At 37.9% G+C, this 19,315-nt stretch overlaps 1 protein-coding gene and 1 pseudogene across 1 annotated transcript; both read left to right on the forward strand.

Moving 5' to 3' along the window:
* The first annotated feature begins 1,276 nt into the window (after positions 1-1,276).
* LOC138123564 (juvenile hormone esterase-like) lies at positions 1,277-3,440 on the forward strand (annotated as a pseudogene).
* A 1,247-nt stretch (positions 3,441-4,687) lies between these two features.
* LOC138123303 (uncharacterized) lies at positions 4,688-12,896 on the forward strand. Its single transcript, XM_069037943.1, has 5 exons — positions 4,688-5,323; positions 5,755-7,608; positions 8,152-8,551; positions 9,098-9,256; positions 12,673-12,896. Exons 1-5 carry the CDS (start codon positions 4,688-4,690, stop codon positions 12,894-12,896), a joined length of 3,273 nt encoding a protein of 1,090 aa, XP_068894044.1.
* Positions 12,897-19,315: the final 6,419 nt, after the last annotated feature.

The raw sequence follows: 19,315 nt of genomic DNA on the forward strand, positions 1-19,315 counted from the left end.
CGGTAGTGTAATTGGTTCGGATTTAACTTACAAATTTGAGAAACTTGGATCGCTCTTCGCAAGGTGTGTTCGTTTCGAAAAACTAAACAAAAGTGACCTACCCCCTTCCTTGAACTACCCGCGCGAGAGAGCGCTTTTCCCCCGCTATATTTCCGCTCGCAGAGTTCACCACTCCCCAGGATTACCAACCCCATCCCTCAGTACCGAGTCTAGCCGCTAGTACTATGGCGCGCTCTCGTGGCGGTACCGGTAATAAAAATTTAAATTTTAAACTGGATCAGTACAATGCATTACAAAATATTCGCCATCTGTATGATATAGGTATGAGATATGATAAGCCTAAAACACTTTTATCATTGCAATTTTCCTAACACTATTTCACATAAAATGGTTTAGTGATTTTAGATGAAATTTGACTCTTAAATATACAGTACTGATGATCCTATATGAGAATCAAATGCGATAATAATTTTACCCATTTTTTCACATTATATGGCCAAACATTTCTTGACCTATTAATGTTCTGACATCATTGCGAACAAATGTTCACTTACTGTGCCTTTCTTTCTTAATGTAATACATATTTCATTACGTATTCATTGATATTGATCTCATTTTATGTCTTTTAGTTTCACATTAGTTAGAAATTGCTTTTGCTGCGATTAGCTACATTTAATTTTTAATTTTATTTATTATAAAGCTTATACTTCATACAGATTAATAGAGAATCCTTCTTCCATAAGTGTGAAAAAGAAAACTACATATTACGTTTATCATTACCTATCATAATAACGTGAGATCATTTAAATTTATAATTAAAGTAGGCTATGCCTTTTAAATTAGATTGACAACACTGTTGTGTTGTTTTAATTTAAATGAAATGAAGCACTAGAAAATAATACAGTTTTATTGACAATCATAGAAAATGTTCAAAGTGTTCTTCCCCGGCTTGGATACAACTGTTAACTCGCCGTTTCATATTTTGCATTGAATTTTGAAGCGTCATTTTGACAATTGAAATCAAGTTGTCAACAGCGTTGCCAATCTAATTTAAAAGTCATACCCTACTTTAATTATAAATTTAAATGATCTCACGGTATATACGAGTAAATAATAATTGATGGATGGACTAACACTACTTCTCCGAAATATAAATAATACATTTAACAGTAAATTTTAACAAACATAAAATAGTTTTGTAATTTTTGTTCGATAATTTTGCGCTGTATGAACATATAAAAACGGTCTTGCAATCAGTACGGTACTCAGTATCTGATTAACCTTCAGATAATTTGAGAGCGTGTAAATTGTAGTTTATTTATAAAATAACGTATCATCATGACTGAACCAATTGTCAGCGTCGAGCAGGGAAAATTGAAAGGAAAAATATCCACCAATATACGCCATGGGAAATTTTACAGTTTCCAAGGCATTCCATATGCCAAACCTCCAATCGGCGAACTCAGATTCAAGGTAAAATAATTTTTCTAATGGCGTAGTAAACTAACTGTCTTGAAAAAAATTCAGGATCCGCAACCTCCTGAACCATGGACGGGTGTCCGAGATGCCACAAAAGAAGGAAGCAAATGCTACTCGAGAGATATGTTTTTAAGAATTATAGTAGGCACAGAAGACTGTTTATTTCTGAATGTTTACACACAACAACTTCCGTCTTCGACAAACAATAAGTTAAAACCAGTAATGGTTTGGATTCATGGTGGAGGGCAATTCTGGCAATTCTGACACTTACGGTCCAGAATTTCTACTTACTGAAGATATTATCCTGGTGACAATAAATTATCGACTGGGAGTTTTTGGTTTTCTTAGTTTTGAAGATGCATCTCTGGAAGTTCCTGGTAACGCCGGCTTAAAAGATATGGTGATGGCTTTGAAATGGGTTCAGAAGAATATAAGCAAATTCTCTGGTGATCCCAATAATGTTACAATTTTTGGTGAAAGTGCTGGAGGAATTTCTGTACATTATCTGATTTTATCACCGTTGGCATCAGGTAAATTATTACAAAAAAATGGTGGCTTGGTTGTTGGAATTTGATAATATTTGTTTTATACTGGATTTTATTTTAGGATTATTTCAGAAAGCTATATCGCAGAGTGGATGTGTCTTAAATCCACTAGCACAGGAACGAGGTGACATAACAGTTCATTTAGCTTCAATTCTGGATTTAAAAGCATCAGACGAAAAGGAAATTTTAGAACGCTTGATGGTATTACCAGTTGACAAACTTTATGAAATATATGAGAAGGTGGCAATGGTAAGTTAATACATTTTTAACATGAATTCAAAACAAATTTATCTGCTCATTCTACATATTTTTAAGAAATGTCACATGATCGATCCCGAATTGCAACTTCCATTTGGGCCGGTTACAGAAAAGTCATCTCCAGGTGCTTTTATAACTGAAGAACCATTGAAAATCATTAAAAGTGGAGCTTATAATAAAGTACCAACAGTGTTTGGGTACAATACAAGAGAAGGAATGCTTGCTGAAATACTGATGAAGCCACGTAAACCTGAAATGCCTAAGGATTTCGAACCTTTTATACCCTTCATGTTACCAGTCGAACCTGATTCAGATTCATCTAAAAATATTGCAAATAAAATAAAACAGTTTTATTACGGAAGTCCTGGTGCAGAAGATAAAATAGACAACTTTTATCTGGTAAATTGATTCTCATCTATCGAAGTAGTAACAGAACATAGTTAGCTATTGATTACTTGTGCCACCATTTTGAATTAACATCAAAATATTCTTAATACATTTTGATTTAACAATTGAGTATTGACCGTAAATCCAATTAGAATAACTTATTCTTTTACTTTTTAGCTGCACACTGATAAATGTGTGAGAGACATAATTTTTGCAGCACAACATCACTCAGTAACTTCTGACCAACCAGTGTTTTTATACCGAATGTCCGTACAATCAGAATGAAATGTTTATAAAAAAGCTGGCGGTATTACAGCTCCAGGTAAATGAATAAACCTGATATGTACTTAAAAATTAAAACTCTACAAATTCATATTTAAAGGTGTGTCTCATGGAGACGATGTTGGCTACTTATTCAAGTCAAATATGACCCCTCAGATACAAGGAGAAAGTTTGGAAGAATTATCGATTAATCTATTCGTCAAGTATTGGACAAACTTTGCTAAATTTGGCAATCCAAATCTACAGGATAAATCAAAAGCTCCAGAATGGAAACCTGTGAAAAGAAATGAAACCAATTTTATAGATATTGGTGAAAACATAACTGCACATGTTGATCCGGAACCTGAAAGAATGCAGTTTTGGAGAGACATTTTTAGCATCATTCCAGAATATGCTGTTTAACAATATTTAATATTACCGTAGCTATTGATGTGTTAGTTATTGTAAAAAATCATTTTAAATCAAAATGAAGATTTAAGAATTTTATCCTGTTTATTATGAAGTCATAATAATGCCGATTTTGAATATATTATGAGGATAAAGCACTAGTGGACTTATGAACCCATAATTAAAATGTTTTTATAATTAGATACTGAATTTAGAAAGAATTGAACAGTTTATTGAACATCAAAAAGAATAAAAACTGTTACAGAAGGAGGTGTTGTTGTGGATAAAACTATATATTACACCCGTGCCTTAACAGAAAATAAGTCACTCAAGAAACATTAGCCAACTCAAGCAAGCTTTCGTAGATAAACATTTCTTTCGTGACTTATTCGCCTTATAAGACACTTGTATAATAAATAAAATAAATTTTCCAATAATAAACAAATAAACAACTCACATCCAGACAAATTCATAATTTGCTTATACAGGCTGTCCCAGAACTCCAGCTCCCCAGAGAAAATGGGAGAAATCTTCATAAGAGGACAAATAAATAATCCAAATGAAAATTCAAAGGCTTTTATTGCCTCGACATGCGTCTCGACTTAAAAGACCTTTTCATGCGCAAAAAACATTCTTTCCGCACTTAAATTAAAAATAGCTATTTATTCTTAAAGTTTTGACCATGTAGTTTTTTAAAATACATACTTATCCATTTTTTTTTACTTTCGTGATGCATATCTGAGAGGGTGGAATTAAACCGCCAAATGATAACGATTGAATCCAGGAAGGCAACACATAAGAGTGAAAATTTAATTATTCGTTTCATTGATGAGTATAGCAACCAAACTCTGGGTTCTCTTTTAGATGTTTTTTTGCCAGGTAACCTAACAGGTAGACAAGTCCATCATTTTCAGATATATGTTGTATGTTAGGTGTTTCAAATGACGCTGTGCGCTGTGTATGAACTTTCACTAGAGTTGTCTGCAATATCAGAACCAAGGGGGGTTCTAAATCTATGGTAAATACCAGCGCGTTTTAGGCCTGCCGTTGCGGTTCGTGTTGTGGGGTTCAGGAAACACCCCACCACGGATCGGGCAGACCTGGGTAACCAGGAGAACGAACCTGGGTAACGAGAAAAAAAACTAACAACAACTCTCAGCAGGCGTTCGGAAGTTGAGAAAAAATCGTGTGACGCTTCGTAAATTAAATATTCAATACTGTTGTTTTCTGAATAAATGTTTGTTATTGTGGATCATCTCTATTGATTGAACGGCCCACGAGACAACGCTAAATTGGCGACCCCGTGTGGAAACAACATTTTCCTTCCAAAGAATTCCAGTAAGTAGAAAATGCCAGACGAAACACCAACGGCCGAACCAGCCCAGATAGCTGCCGCCGTAGGCACCCTACCGTCTCTTTGGAATACAAAACCGGAGTTATGGTTCGCGATCGCTGAAGCGAAATTTAACTTGGCCGGCATTACTCAGGAAAAGACCAAGTACCATCACGTATTGACGGTACTTTCCCCAGAAGCAGCAAACGAGGTTTCAGACGTGATCATCGACACAAAACCAAGCGATGAAACTCCCTACACGAAGCTAAAGAACGCAATCATCACGAGACTCTCGCAAACCGAGACTCAGAAACTAAAAGAGCTGCTATCAAATTGTGAGCTAGGGAGCAGAAAACCTACTCAACTGGTACGGCATATGAAGACGATGGTAGGCGCCGGACCGACCAAGCCTGTCAACGATCAAGTACTAAGGGAGTTGTTTCTACAAAACATGCCGCACGCCATGCAACCCACTCTCATCGCATTAACAGCCCTTACGCTAGACCAGCTCGCGGAAGTGGCGGACAAGATCGTCGAAGCCACGCCAGCACTCGCGATTTCAGCCATGAACAACAGGGGACGTCACCCAGTGAGACATGAGGAGCCATCTTTGACAACCACGCTAGACGCCATTAATAATCTCGCCGACCAGGTAAACCGTTTAATGAAACGGCTCGAGGACGCCTCACCTAGACTTGGTACGAGCGGTTACAGAACCAGAAGCAACTCACGAGGACCAAAGGAGAGAGCCTGTTGGTATCATCACAAGTTTGGCGCTGCAGCGAAGAAATGTGTCGAACCCTGCAATTTTCAAAAAAACGTTTCAGAGGAGCAGAATTAGGGGCGACTTTTGCTCTAACACAACGGTCGCGCCGTATGTTCGTAATCGACTTACGTTCAAAAGTACATTTTTTAGTCGATACTGGCGCCGACCTTAGCATAGTCCCAACTAACTTTTTAAAAAAATGTAACGCCGACCAGGCAAGTGCGCGTTTTGATTTACGATCTGCGAACGGGGCAATCATTAAAGTACACGGCCAAAAGACGCTAGCAATAGATATAGGACTAAAGTGTACATTTAAGTGGACCTTCATAGTGGCTGATGTAACAGACGCAATTTTAGGTGCTGATTTTATAAACCACTTCGGTTTAGTCGTGGACCTACGCGCCAAGAGACTTTACAGCCAAGACCGGGCGGAAACAACAAACGGCCGCGTCAAGACAACAAACCAGTTCGGAATCCGTGCAATTTTTGACAGTGTGGACGAGCGTTTCCAACAATTGCTGCGAAAATACCCGGACGTTTTACGGACGACCATCATGGTGTGCGAACCGAAACATTCAGTTGTGCACCACATACAAACAAAGGGACCACCGGTACACTGCAGACCGAGACGTCTGGCACCGGACAAGTTAAAGGCCGCCAAAGAGGAATTCGACAGCATGTTAGCATCAGGCATCATCCAACCATCTTCCTCGCCCTGGGCCAGTCCACTTCACATGGTGCCCAAAAGTGACGGCACCTGGAGACCATGCGGTGACTATCGAAGCCTGAACGCAGCCACAGTTCCCGATAGATACCCAATACTGCATATTCAAGATTTCACCCTGAACCTACAGGGTAAGCACATTTTTACAACCCTTGATCTCATCAAAGCGTACTTCCAGATACCAGTCAATCCTGCAGATAGTGAAAAGACAGCACTCACAACCCCTTTTGGTCTCTTTGAATTCGCCAGAATGCCATTCGGGTTAAGGAATGCTGCACAAACGTTCCAACGTTTCCTGGATCAAGTTCTCCACGGGTTAGACTTCGTTTACACATATGTGGACGACATTCTCATCGCTTCGGAAAATATGCAGCAGCACCTCGAACATGTCGAAATCGTTCTAAATCGTCTGAGCCAACACGGAATAATGATTAACCCCAAAAAATGCACCTTAGGAGCACAAGAATTGAAGTTTCTAGGAGTCAAGATCACACCAGCCGGAATTGAACCATTACCTGAGAAGATAGAAGCTATCTCAAAAATGGAATTTCCAAAAACGTCTAAAGGATTACAGAGGTTTTTGGGTATGATTAACTACTACAGACGCTGGCTTCCGCACGCAGCCAAATTACAAGCACCTCTGAACGCACTTCTTAATGGTTGCACAAGAAAGAACGTAACAATCAAGTCTACCAAGGAGACAGCATTGGCTTTCGAAAACTGTAAAAAGGCATTAGCACAAGCCACCACATTGACTTACCCAAACCCAACACACTCATTGACGTTGTCTACAGACGCATCCGACACGGCATTAGGCGCAGTGTTACATAAATGGGAGAAAGACACTCCAAAACCAATGGCTTTCTTCTCGCAGAAATTAACTGGAGCGGAAAGGAAATACAGCGCCTACGATAGAGAATTGTTAGCAATTTACAAAGGCATATTGCATTTTCGATACTTTCTAGAAGGGCGAAAGTTCAGCATTTACACGGACCATAAACCTCTCACATTTGCTTTCAGTCAAAAGCCTGAGAAATGCAGCCCTCGCCAATGCCGACAATTGGATCTAATCTCCCAATTCTCCACAGATATCCGCCATGTGAAGGGAGAACAGAACATCATTGCAGATTTCTTATCGAGAATTGAGGCCATAACTAAAGCTAACTTCGACCATAATCTACTTGCTACAATGCAGGAACAAGATCCAGAACTACAGACTCTACGTAAACAAAACAAATTCCATTTCACCGTAGCTCCAGTTCCATCATCAACAAAGGAACTTTGGTATGAAACTTCTCACGGAAACCGTCTCTACGTGCCACAGCCATGTAGAAGGAATATAGTCGCAGTCACACACAACTTAGCACACAGCGGTGTCAAAAACACCATCAAACAATTGTCTAAAAAGTATTTTTGGCCAAACATGAAGAAGGAAATCACTTCACTGGTGAGAAAATGCATCCCTTGCCAACGCGCCAAAATACAGAGACACACACGTGCACCAGTTGGCACATTTCGAGACCCAGATGTTCGCTTCACACACGTCCACATCGACATTGTTGGTCCTCTTCCATATGCAAAGGGAAAACAATACCTCCTTACGATGATAGATCGCTTCTCAAGATGGCCAGAGGCAATACCTATACCAGGCATCACAGCAGAGACCTGTGCAAAAGCCTTTTGTGAAAATTGGATCTGTCGTTTTGGAGTTCCCACTTACATGACAACAGACAGAGGAACCCAATTCGAGTCCGTATTGTTCACGTCACTCCGACAACTGACGGGAACACATCGATTTCGAACAACGGCATACTATCCAGCCAGTAACGCTTTGAAATGCCATCACAGTTCTTGGACAACAGCACTACCTTTAGTACTTTTGGGAATTCGCTGCGATATCAAAGAAGATATTGAAGCATCAGCAGCCGAATTAGTTTATGGTACCTCATTGCGACTCCCCGCTGATCTAATTGAAGATGCGTGCCTACAGGGAAGTCAAACACTACCTTCATCTGAATTCGCCGAGAACCTGAAATCGAAGATGCAGAGGATACAGTATACCAGGACCAGCCATCATGGAGACCACGACGTGTACATACCAAAAAACCTGCACTCAGCCAAATTCGTTTTTGTCAGGGTTGATGCACAAGGCAAACCACTGCAGCCCCCGTACGATGGCCCCTACAAGGTGCTGAAAGCCGGAGAGAAATTCTTCACCCTGCACGTAAAAGGCAAGAAACAAAACGTTTCCATCGACCGGTTGAAGTCAGCAATTGTTGAAAGTAGCCCAAGTCTACAAAACTCGACAGAACGACACACAGAAGAAGCGAACAACAAAATTAATCAACCCGCCGACAACATTGACAACCAGGTCAAAGTATCCGACAACGGTAACCATAGCACCGATCCAGGTTACATAACACGTGCAGGTAGAAGAGTGAAGTTTCCACTACGGCATCGCGACATGGTACAATATTTTTAAAACGTTTCACTTTCAAACTCCACAATAGAACCAAGGACAATTCTACTGCGCGCCCGTCGCGCTGGAGAGGGGGTCCTGTGGGGTTCAGGAAACACCCCACCACGGATCGAGCAGACCTGGGTAACCAGGAGAACGAACCTGGGTAACGAGAAAAAAAACTAACAACAACTCTCAGCAGGCGTTCGGGAGTTGAGAAAAAATCGTGTGACGCTTCGTAAATTAAATATTCAATACTGTTGTTTTTTGAATAAATGTTTGTTATTGTGGATCATCTCTATTGATTGAACGGCCCACGAGACAACGCTAAAGTGTCGATTTTCACGTGCCGTCCGGGCACAGCGACAGCCTCTCGACAAAAGCACCGAGCCGACGATCGGGGGGCCCGATCACGAGGAACCCTGTCGCTGCGCTTCCCGCATCGTCGCCCAACGCCATCGAGGAGGTTGTCCACCAGGCCAGGTCCGGCTCCCGGGACCTAGGGAGGCCCGTCGCGATGTCGGACAACCGGCAGCCCGCGACAGGCCCCACAAGATCGAGGACGACACGCCGCGACGCCCGAAGAACATCAGGGACGCCAACGGGCCGGACGAAAAACATCGCGTCTGTGTTGTGTGTGCGTGAGTGTTGTTCCGTTGTTGTGTTAGTTGTAAGTTAGCTGTAAGTTCGTTCATTGTTTGTTTTAGTTTTAATTTGTTCATTAGTTTTAGGTTTTGTTCATTTCTTTTTATTTTTGCTGTTGTTTCGTGCTTGTTATCTTTGTTATGTTGTGTGTGCAAATAATGAGATAGCGGCTGAAGCCCGCGTCGCTGATTAGGGAAGTTGGGCCTCCGGAAGGTGGAAGAGTGTCACCGGGCACCGGTTGCGTCCCGGTTTGGGCAGGACAGCTTAGTCTCAACTTCCCTAAACAAATAGGCGGCGTCGGCCGAAAAACGTCACAAGTTGGTTTTTACACGCAAAAAAGTGCGTGTCATTTCACTCCTCTCCCCAAAAAACGAGACTGCGGCTCTTTTCAGAGCGTGGCTCTGGTAAAAGTGAGCTGGGCTACGAGACGGCGATCTTCTTCGACGGAAGAACGCTTCGAGAGACGGGACGAATCGGCTCTTGTGGGAGTCGTTCCGACGAAGCAGAGGCATCGGTCAACAAAACGACACCGGTCCCGATAACACCTCGAGGGCCGGTCGTAACAACTTTTACACATAAAGTGCCTATGTACCAAAATCCATTCTACACCCGGTATAATAAATACTTTATTATTTTTTACTGTTGCATTAATTGTATTCGTTAAAAGAAAAGGTTTGTTTACTGTATCACAAAGTTGAATCCCTTTGTTTTTGTTAGCTCCGTTTAATTTATAGTGCTCTCAGAGCTGCAGCGATTTTATGGTAGGGTACCATTGTATAAACGTTAACGGCACCAACAATATGTTTAAACCGCAGGTGCAACCCCTAATCGTAAATTCGTTCCAATATTACTTTGTAAACTGACAGGTCAGGACGAAAGTGATGATTGACAGGGGTCTGTCTGTTTAGGTCGGCTATCGGCATCTCAATAGACGTAATAATTACTATTGCCTTGCCATAAAATCGCTGCAGTTCTGGGAGCACTATACTACATACACTGACCGGCACAAAAAAACGACTCACTTTGAATTTTATTAATATAATTAAATAATTCATTGTGTTAGATTTTTTTTTGATATCATGTTGTATTGATAAATGTTATTTAAGTTATTCTTTGCCAAAGAATATCCGACAAACAAAACATTAAACACAGCAAATAAAATTTTAATAAAAAAAAATAAAAGCAATTTTTTAGAAAAAATTTTATGTTATGAAAAATTGCCAAAATTTGAACAGCATTTTGAATTAATATCTCGTATTGTCAAATTGAATCTTTTAACACGTAAATCAACCGACATAAGCACAACATGGAAGTAGCGCAAATTTTCTAATAATTTATTTAAACAAAACAATTCGGTTGCCATGGTGATCATAGCACTCCCGATCATTGAAAATATCCCAATTTAACTATAATAAAGAAAAGTAGGAACAAATATAATTTCAAAATCATTTATTAAAGAAATCATAATGAGTCATTTTTTGTGCCGGTCAATGTATTTAGATAGCATACTCTCGTGTCAAAAATAAATTACTCCCTAGAATTCGAACTTTTAGGGAAATAACGTTTTTCAAGTTGTGTGTAACTAGAATTTTCAAAAGTAATTTTGAATGCTTAAGGTTGGTTACTATGAATTGAGAGAATTCAACTAAATATGCCGCCAGAAACTAAAATTGATTGTGAAACGAAAGAACATCCATCACTTAGCGAGAAATAGAGCCATATGCAACTGTTACAAGGAATTCACTACCTTACGGTTACGATATCTTTTGTCTGTCACCAGAAACCACATAGCCGCCAACCTAACCAAATTTATGGCAACCTAGTAACGAATATCCCTAAATCATAGGGAGTAATTTATTTTTGACAAGATTATAGTCGGGTATTTTTAATTTTATCTAGAAGAGTTGTTGTCTTTTGTGAACTGTATTACCTGTTAAAATTAAGGCATGTATTTCTGTTCCATTTGAAATAAATTTAAATTTACACTTTAAACTATTTGTGAAATAGCTATTTTCAATACAAGTGAGCAAAGTAGTGCATTTAATCACGAGTACTTGGGCGTCCGAGCCGAAGGCGAGGACTCCACCGCACAAGTGATTAAATGCACATTTGCTCATGCGTGTTGAATCTGATTTTTTCCATGAGTAGCGGAATCGAAATTTCGGGCAGCATTTTTTTTGTCACTTTTTCAATTTTGAGTTAATTGCAGTGAGTGTAATTAAATCATTGGTTTCATCTGCTGCCTACCCCTTATTATGCCGTAAATCACAATTTTGTTTACAATAATTGTGGACTTGACAGCAAAATTCTAACTTTAAGTTTTTTACTTGGCAAATATGATGAAAAATTATACAGACTATTCTGGAGAAACTCGTCCTTGAAAGACGTCTGGTTTGCAAGAAAAAAGAAAAAACTGTGTTAAACGTGGCTGCAGATGCTGTTCGCGTTATCTCGAAGGACCAGATTTTGCGATATCGTTTTGCGCTTGAAAAATTGGTAAGGTAAAAACTTGTTTGAAGGATGTTTTCTGGTTTATTTTCCTGTTGCAAGTGCCATACAGAACAGTCTATTACTAATACTTTGGGGTTTGTATTAGGGGGGGTGGTAACCCCACCAGTGGTAGGGCTATAGGCCTGAACAGATTCAAAAACGTCATAGATTAAAAACGTAAATGTGCACTATCGTCGAATTTTGGTCACCCCTCTTCTAATTCCAACGTGTACAATTCATGAAGTATGATTTACATATTATAAAGTAGCGTTTGAGACTACTGTCTGCACCCACGCATTGAACGATTTATTAGCGTAGAATTTAGCTACCTACGACATGACCGATAATAAATAACTTACAATGCCAGATCTGATTTGTTTTCTTTTTGATCACTATCAGGTGTCCCAGAACTCGCACGTCAGCCGTAAACCACAAATTCTGTTCTTCCATCTGATATAAGATTTTAAAGATTTTTTTTCTTAAATCCCTTAGACTCCTCAATGACACAATTGTGACTTCCTTATTTTTCATGTACATAAGTATCAAAATATAGTTTTAGAGTCTAACCGTAAGTAATTTATTATGATTTACACCTTATTAAATTTGGATTTGTGAAATTATAAATTGGTACAAAAAAGGTTAAATTGGTTAATAGTACCTATAAATTGCAGTTTATTATCGATTACTTGATTCCATCGGTGAGTTTGTACCTGTTGCAACAATTGTGAGTCGTAGGAGCTAACATAGTCCAAATTATTTTTTTCAAATCTTTGAAGATTTCATAATTTTGTTATCAATCTATTAGTTGATCACAAATATTTGCAGAAAGTAAAGTGTCATATTCACTTGATGAATTGGAACGTGATCAAGAGAAATTGTATGAACTTTTGGACAATTTGGGTTCGGATTTTGGGTCAGATGATGACGATGAAGTAGGCAATCCTCCTGAAGAGACGCCACCTGCTGATGACGAGGAAGATGCGAGTGTTACTTCGGATAGCGAAGACGAAGTGCCTTTGTCAACTTTCCGAAAATTGCAGTGGAAACATGGTAGTTTTCACAGCAAAGATCAACCGTCAAAAGAAAATATTACTCCATCAGACGTGAAAACTACTATATTTCGAGAAATATCTAGACGATGACTTTTTCCAGTTAGCGGCAACTCATACATCTCAATATTTTTTGCAATCAAATGGAAAAGTAAACAATGTTACCTCTGAAGAAATTTAAAAAATGTTTGGTTTGCATGCGATAATGGGATGTATACATTTTCCAAGGATCCACATGTACTTTAATGAAAAATTCAAGTTTCCATTAATTGACGGTGTAATGTCACGAGATAGATTCTATATGTTACGTACAAATTTGCATGTGGTTGACAACCTGGGTCTAACCGAGGAAACAAAAAAAAGTAACAGGTTGTGGAAAATACAACCTGTCATTGATTGTGTCCGAAATCGCTGTAGGGCGCTTGAGAGAAAGGAAAAATGTGCTTTCTCAATAGACGAACAGATGATCCCCTTTTTGGGTAGATGCCCAGTTCGACAGTTTGTCAAGAATAAACCAAGACCAGTGGGATTAAAGAATTTTGTAGTCACTACGTCGGATGGACTCGTACTAGATTTCGAAATTTACCAAGGTACTACTACTAGACTCACCAACAGGGAACTCGGATTGGGCCCATCAGTGGTTCTGCGGTTGGTTGAAACATTACCAGAAAACAGCTACTTGTACTTTGACAGATATTTTACGACAGTAAATTTGATGGACAAATTAATTTCATTAAAATTGGAGGCTACTGCTACAATAATGACCAATAGAGTAAAGGGTTTCATATTTAAGAAAGATAATGCAATGAACAGAGGAGAGTCAGAGGAAGTGGTTAGGAGCGACGGGAAACTTTGCATCACAAAGTGGAAGGACAATAAGTCGGTCATGATGTTGTCTACGGCATTTGGAAAACAACCTGTATCTAATGTGCTAAGATGGAACAAACTGGAAAAAGCACGAGTAGACATTTCATGCCCAAATGTTGTGAAGTCATACAATGAACATATGGGCGGTGTGGATGTTTGTGACCAGATGATGGAATACTACCGCTCTTTCTTCCGCACTCGAAAATGGACGGTCAAAGTCATTTTACATCTTTTTGACTTAGCAATTGTAAACAGTTGGATGGAGTATCGCATCGACTGTAAAGGCAAAAAATTGCCAGCCAAAAATATCATGGATCTTCTACAATTTAGGCTTGGGCTTGGAGAATATTTCATTTCAGGAGGAAGAAAACGTACAGCAGATGAAATAGAAAATTCAGACGATGAGAACGCTAATGAAATCGATAACGAAAGGAAGAAGAGAAGAGTGCCTGCAACTCTACCTTGTCCAGACAAAGTTTTCGATGGATTTGAGCATTGGCCAAGTAATGAAGACATGAAAAATCCGTTGAAATGTAGGCTAGAAGGCTGCAACAGCAGATCAAGGATCCGCTGTACTAAATGCAATGTATTTTTATGTCTTACTAAGAACAAAAATTGTTTCAAGCAATTTCATTGTAAGTGAAAAATAAAACATTCACAATTGTGCATGTTTATGTTTACTCCCGAGGCACACAATTGTGTATGACTCAAAAGTCCTACAAAAATATACCCAAAAAATTTCAAATAATTTAGTTGTTAATTTTACCTATTTTTATCGATGGAAAACGAATATCAACTTAAAAATCCAAAATTTAAACTCTGGGAGTCTAAGGGTTAAACCATTTAGTTTTTAAATTACAGCAATTTTAAGATAGCCAATTACAGAAGAATTATTAGTAAAGTGTATCAGGTGAATTATTCTGCGTACTGTTGTTACCAGGTAACAAAATTAATGTTAAAAAGTCATTATTTGTCTGGTCAACTATGCAAACGTTTTATACCAACGTCAAAGTGACATTAATTAGTACATTTGAAAAGTGTCGATTTTTGGACAGCAACACAGTAAGAAATATTCACTTCCGAAGAATACACCGGAATGATGATAATCTACGGGGAAAGTGGCAGGAATTGTAAAGCGGCCGCAAGGTTGTATCGTGAACGCTTTCCACATCGTCGGCATCCTAGTTCGGACGTATTTTTAGGTTTAGTGAACAGAACAAGAACCATTGGTTTTTTGGTTCCCGATAGAAAACGAGTTGGTGGTGTTGACCGCACGGTTCGCACTCCTGATACGGAAGGAGTCGTACTTCAATCATTTACGCAAGATGGAACGAGAAGTGTTAGAAATGTGGCCGGCATCCTGAATTCATCAAAAAATACTGTTCAAAACATTTTAAAGGTAACCATATGCACCCGAATCATTACACTAAAGTTCAACATCTATTATCCGAAGATTATGCACCTCGACTGGAACTCCAGGAACATGAAGAGAATCCAGGCTTTCTTGCAAATGTGTTACTTACGGATGAATCCCATTTTTGCCGCAAAGGGACTTTTAATAGTCACAATCTTCACGTAGGTATGGTTGAGAGACAATTTGAACATTTACTTTAAAAATGTACTTTTCGTTTAATGTTGTTTCCGTTTTCTATTAAATGTCAAAGTGACAGAATTTAATAAAAGTTGTCCAAACATTTCATCACAGTTTTTTTAGCAGCAACATCTAAAGTCATTTCCTCGGAAACGCATGCATTTAGTAGAGTTACCTTCAGGAAGGCGTGTGTGATTGGTTATCTTAAAATCGTTTTCATTTCAAAACTAACATGCTTTTGACGTTTTTTGTTGTAGAATCCTTGTCGGATTAAATATTAAAAGTAGCAGTTAACGGCTGACGCGCGAGTTCTGGGACATCCTGTATAATGTTAATGAAGTGGATTTGCACACAATTGAAGTTAGTGTTTGGATTGCAATGTCCCATAGACAAATGATTGGCCCAATGTTCTTTAATAAAACTATTAACGCTCAAAGACACCAAAGGGTTCTTCTTGAATCATTTATGTGGAACTGACAAACGGCTTTTTCCAACAAGATTCAGTTACCCCTCATACAGCATAAATAACAATTAATTATTTAGGAGGTCTCTTTCTAGGTCGATTGATGAATGTAGGATTGTGGCCCAGCTGATCACCAGATTGTACTCCTCGTGATTTCTTTCTGTTACCCCATTGTAGTGCAGGTATAATAAAAAATAGAGTATGATACACGTTTATAAGGGCCTTTAAAGCACTTGCGACGTTAAAAGCACTCCGCTACGCGTCGTGCTCTTAAACTCGTCGCGTGTGTTTTAAAGGCATCCTTATAAACTTATCCTTATCATAATATACTATTTTATACTCATAGCCTCAAAATCGGTATTTCCCGGTTGTCCTTGGAGTGCGGAAACAACGATTTCCCGCACGCGGTGTTTTTTACTTTCCAGCAGAAACTAGCGGGAATTGCATTGTAAGATGGGTGTTTAATGACGTAGACAGACGGAAACGCCGATTCACTTTAAACAAAATGGACGCTTCGTCACATTTGCAATAAATTGTAAAATTAATTCTCAACAACACAATAAATTAGTCGTTTTATTATAAAACAAATAGGAATACATTCAAAAAGGTAAGAGTATAACAGGGCCTTGAAAATGTTAAATTATTTTATTATAAATTATTTACTTTTTTAATTTTATTTTTAAATATTTTTGAGTTATTCATTACAAAAAATATTGTATCTACCCATGGATTTATTAGTACTGGATACGGTGTACATTTTTTATGTGATTTTCAAACAAGCGTGTTCATAAATACAGTTTTGCCATTATGGGGAAAAAGAATAAAATTTAAAAAAATACAAAGGTGATAAATAGTTATTTACGAAGCAAGTGCGGGAAGACGATGTTCCCGCATGAGCGCAATTTTTAAAGCACGAGCGACGAAGGAGCGAGTGCCTTTAATTAATGCGCGAATGAACGGAAGATGTCTTCACGCAAGTGGTTCGTACAATAATTTTTGTACGAAAATTAAATTAATTTTTTTTGTTTTAAAGTAGGCAGTGATCTTTGGTTATTGGAAACAATTGCTTCACTTAATATGTCAATTTTTGCAATAATTTGTGAATTTTGTAGGAACAATTTTCAACGATTATAAATCTTTCCGTAATTTTTTAATAGAGCAAAACCCAGGGAAGTTGTATTTTATGAACTAAATTTTATTATTATCAAGACAGATTTTTTTTTGAATGCCTCAAAGGGCCAGTGTTTTTTGCAATTTTTACATTCGAGTCGACCGGGAAGCACTCGTTTCGGAGCGAGCGTTGGATGTTGGAAGCGTTGCTTTCAAGGCTATTAGTACAAAAATTAACTTACTTACTAAGTAATAAAATGCAACATCAAGAATGTTGACAATTTTTATTGAACGTCATGCATGATAATAAACCAAACAATTTTTATATTAAACATTTTTAATTAACTTTTTAATTTGAAAAATTATGAAAAAATGTTTAATATAAAAACATAAATATAAAAATTGTTTGGTTTATTATCATGCATGAAACGCGTTTGATTTTTTTGATATCATTACACATTGATTTGACAGTTTTCAAAATTGCGCGACTATGAACTGTCAAAGAAATATCAACTCTACCCTACCCACACAGTTGCCACATAAATTTTCGTACATAGTTGCCATACAATCATTTTGAATCACCCAGTATATTGGGTGTTTTTTTAAATTTCACCTCATAGTAGGCGTTGAAGTGCCGATTGTGAACGCACTATAAAGTCCAATTTTTACTCTTTTGCGATGACGTCTTATGTAGTAACTTCACGTATGTTTGAGCTAGAATCAGAAACAAATTTGAATTGATCATAAATAACTATCTATTATGTTTCAAATTTGTTGACAATTGCTTCGAAAGGTTATGTTTTTAATCAATGTAATATGTGAAAGAAATAAAAAATTGTCAAATTGACAGGAGCATAAAATAACCACAAAGTAACCAACAATAAATAAACGTGCCGTTGTTTTTTGTTTTTTTCTGTTTCTGTCGTTTCAGTAGAGAGAAAGCGAGGAAGGAAATCGTGACGTCACCTCAAAAGGGTAAAAATTGCACTATACTGGTTAGGTACTGTAACGGTCCGAATAGGTTCGATAAATTAAGAATTTTAATTTTAAAATAATTTCAACGAAATACTTTAAATACCGTTCATTTGCGACGGAAATGCTGGTCAGTTGTAAATTTTATTGTTGCTTTGTTCACAAGAGTGGCACCACACTCCTGAAGTGAAATCTGCCAACCTTTCTTTGAAAATGCAGGTACGCGTCCGGGGCAAAACATAGCCTAAGGGGAACAAGTGTTCAGGGGAAAGGAAGCGTTGCAATAAATTTATTGTAATTACATGTTCGACAATTTGGGTGGTCCAGTTAAAATCAGGGGATAATTGAATTAATGAATTTGATGTTAGCAGGTTTCAAATTGAGCGAACAACAAAATTAATGTTCATTAGGTTAATTTACTTTTTTTTAGCATTCTCAGATTTGTGGCATATTTGTAATTAAAGGGCGAGAATTGCAAATTAAAAACAGAGCGCTTTATCGTAGAAAAGAACTAGAATCGTTTGCACTTTTAGTTAGAAAAGTAACAAAGCAAAGTAGAAAGGGAGTCGGTAGAAAACACAGAGGACCGGGTAACGGTAAAGCCAGGTAGTCGTAGAAATCAGACGTGTGAGTGAGAGAGAGAGAATGAAATTTACGAAGTAATTATTAATTAGAACGGTTTTGGGGAATCAAACCAATGTAGAACAATTTTTAGAAGTAGCAGATCAACGGAATTTAGTTGCATGACATGACAATTACGTAACAGCGTTTCAAGCCCAATTTAGGTTTCAAAATAAGGTTAATTTGTTTCATTGTAATTCTGTTTGTTTCATTTTAATTCTGTTTGTTTCATTTTAATTATGTTTGATTAATTTTAATTATGTTTGTTTCATTTTAATTCTGTTTGTCTCATTTTAATTATGTTTATTTCATTTTAATTATGTTTGATTCTTGGTGCTGATTTTTGTTATTGTATAGAGTCGGTAATTCAGTGTTCCTGTTAATTCTGTTTGTTCCATTTTTTAGATTGTGTTTGTTTCTTGATGTTGAGGTTTATTATTGTATAGAGTCAGTAATTTACTGTTCTTTTTCAGAGTTCTAATTCACCAACAAATTATGTACATTCGGTCTGGTCCTAACAAAAGTCTAAATTTAAACATTTAAAATGATGGTGGAAAAACGGAAACTGTAATTTCAAAAGTTCTAGAGATATCGAAAGGGTGTCGTGGTCGGCGTAAAGTAGAACCCAGCTGATTGGTCACTTTGGTCAAGTAGGGGTTGCGAAAGGGGGGTGCGCCAGAAATGATAAAACCGATTGCGGGACGGGAAACAAGGCTTTTTGATTCACTCGGGGTTTGATCTCCAAAGTAGCCGGAGGTACGTTCAGTACTTCCAGCAGCCATTTTGTGACCACGTTCTTTACACTCACAAGGTAAATTATTTCTCTAATTCTTGTATGTACATTATTTGTAGTCGCGATTTAATTAGTCAAACAGCATTTAGTTCTTT

The sequence above is a fragment of the Tenebrio molitor genome, chromosome 2 (genome assembly GCF_963966145.1).
Source record: "Tenebrio molitor chromosome 2, icTenMoli1.1, whole genome shotgun sequence".
Taxonomy (NCBI): Eukaryota; Metazoa; Arthropoda; class Insecta; order Coleoptera; family Tenebrionidae; genus Tenebrio; species Tenebrio molitor.

What these genes read in the sequence shown, in the direction of transcription:
- LOC138123303 (XM_069037943.1), top strand. Translation starts at nt 4,688, where the DNA reads ATGCCAGACGAAACACCAACGGCCGAACCAGCCCAGATAGCTGCCGCC. An exon ending in TTAATAATCTCGCCGACCAG is followed by an intron (nt 5,324 to 5,754) that starts GTAAACCGTTTA and finishes TGTACATTTAAG; the next exon opens with TGGACCTTCATAGTGGCTGA. An exon ending in AGAAGGAAATCACTTCACTG is followed by an intron (nt 7,609 to 8,151) that starts GTGAGAAAATGC and finishes GCGTGCCTACAG; the next exon opens with GGAAGTCAAACACTACCTTC.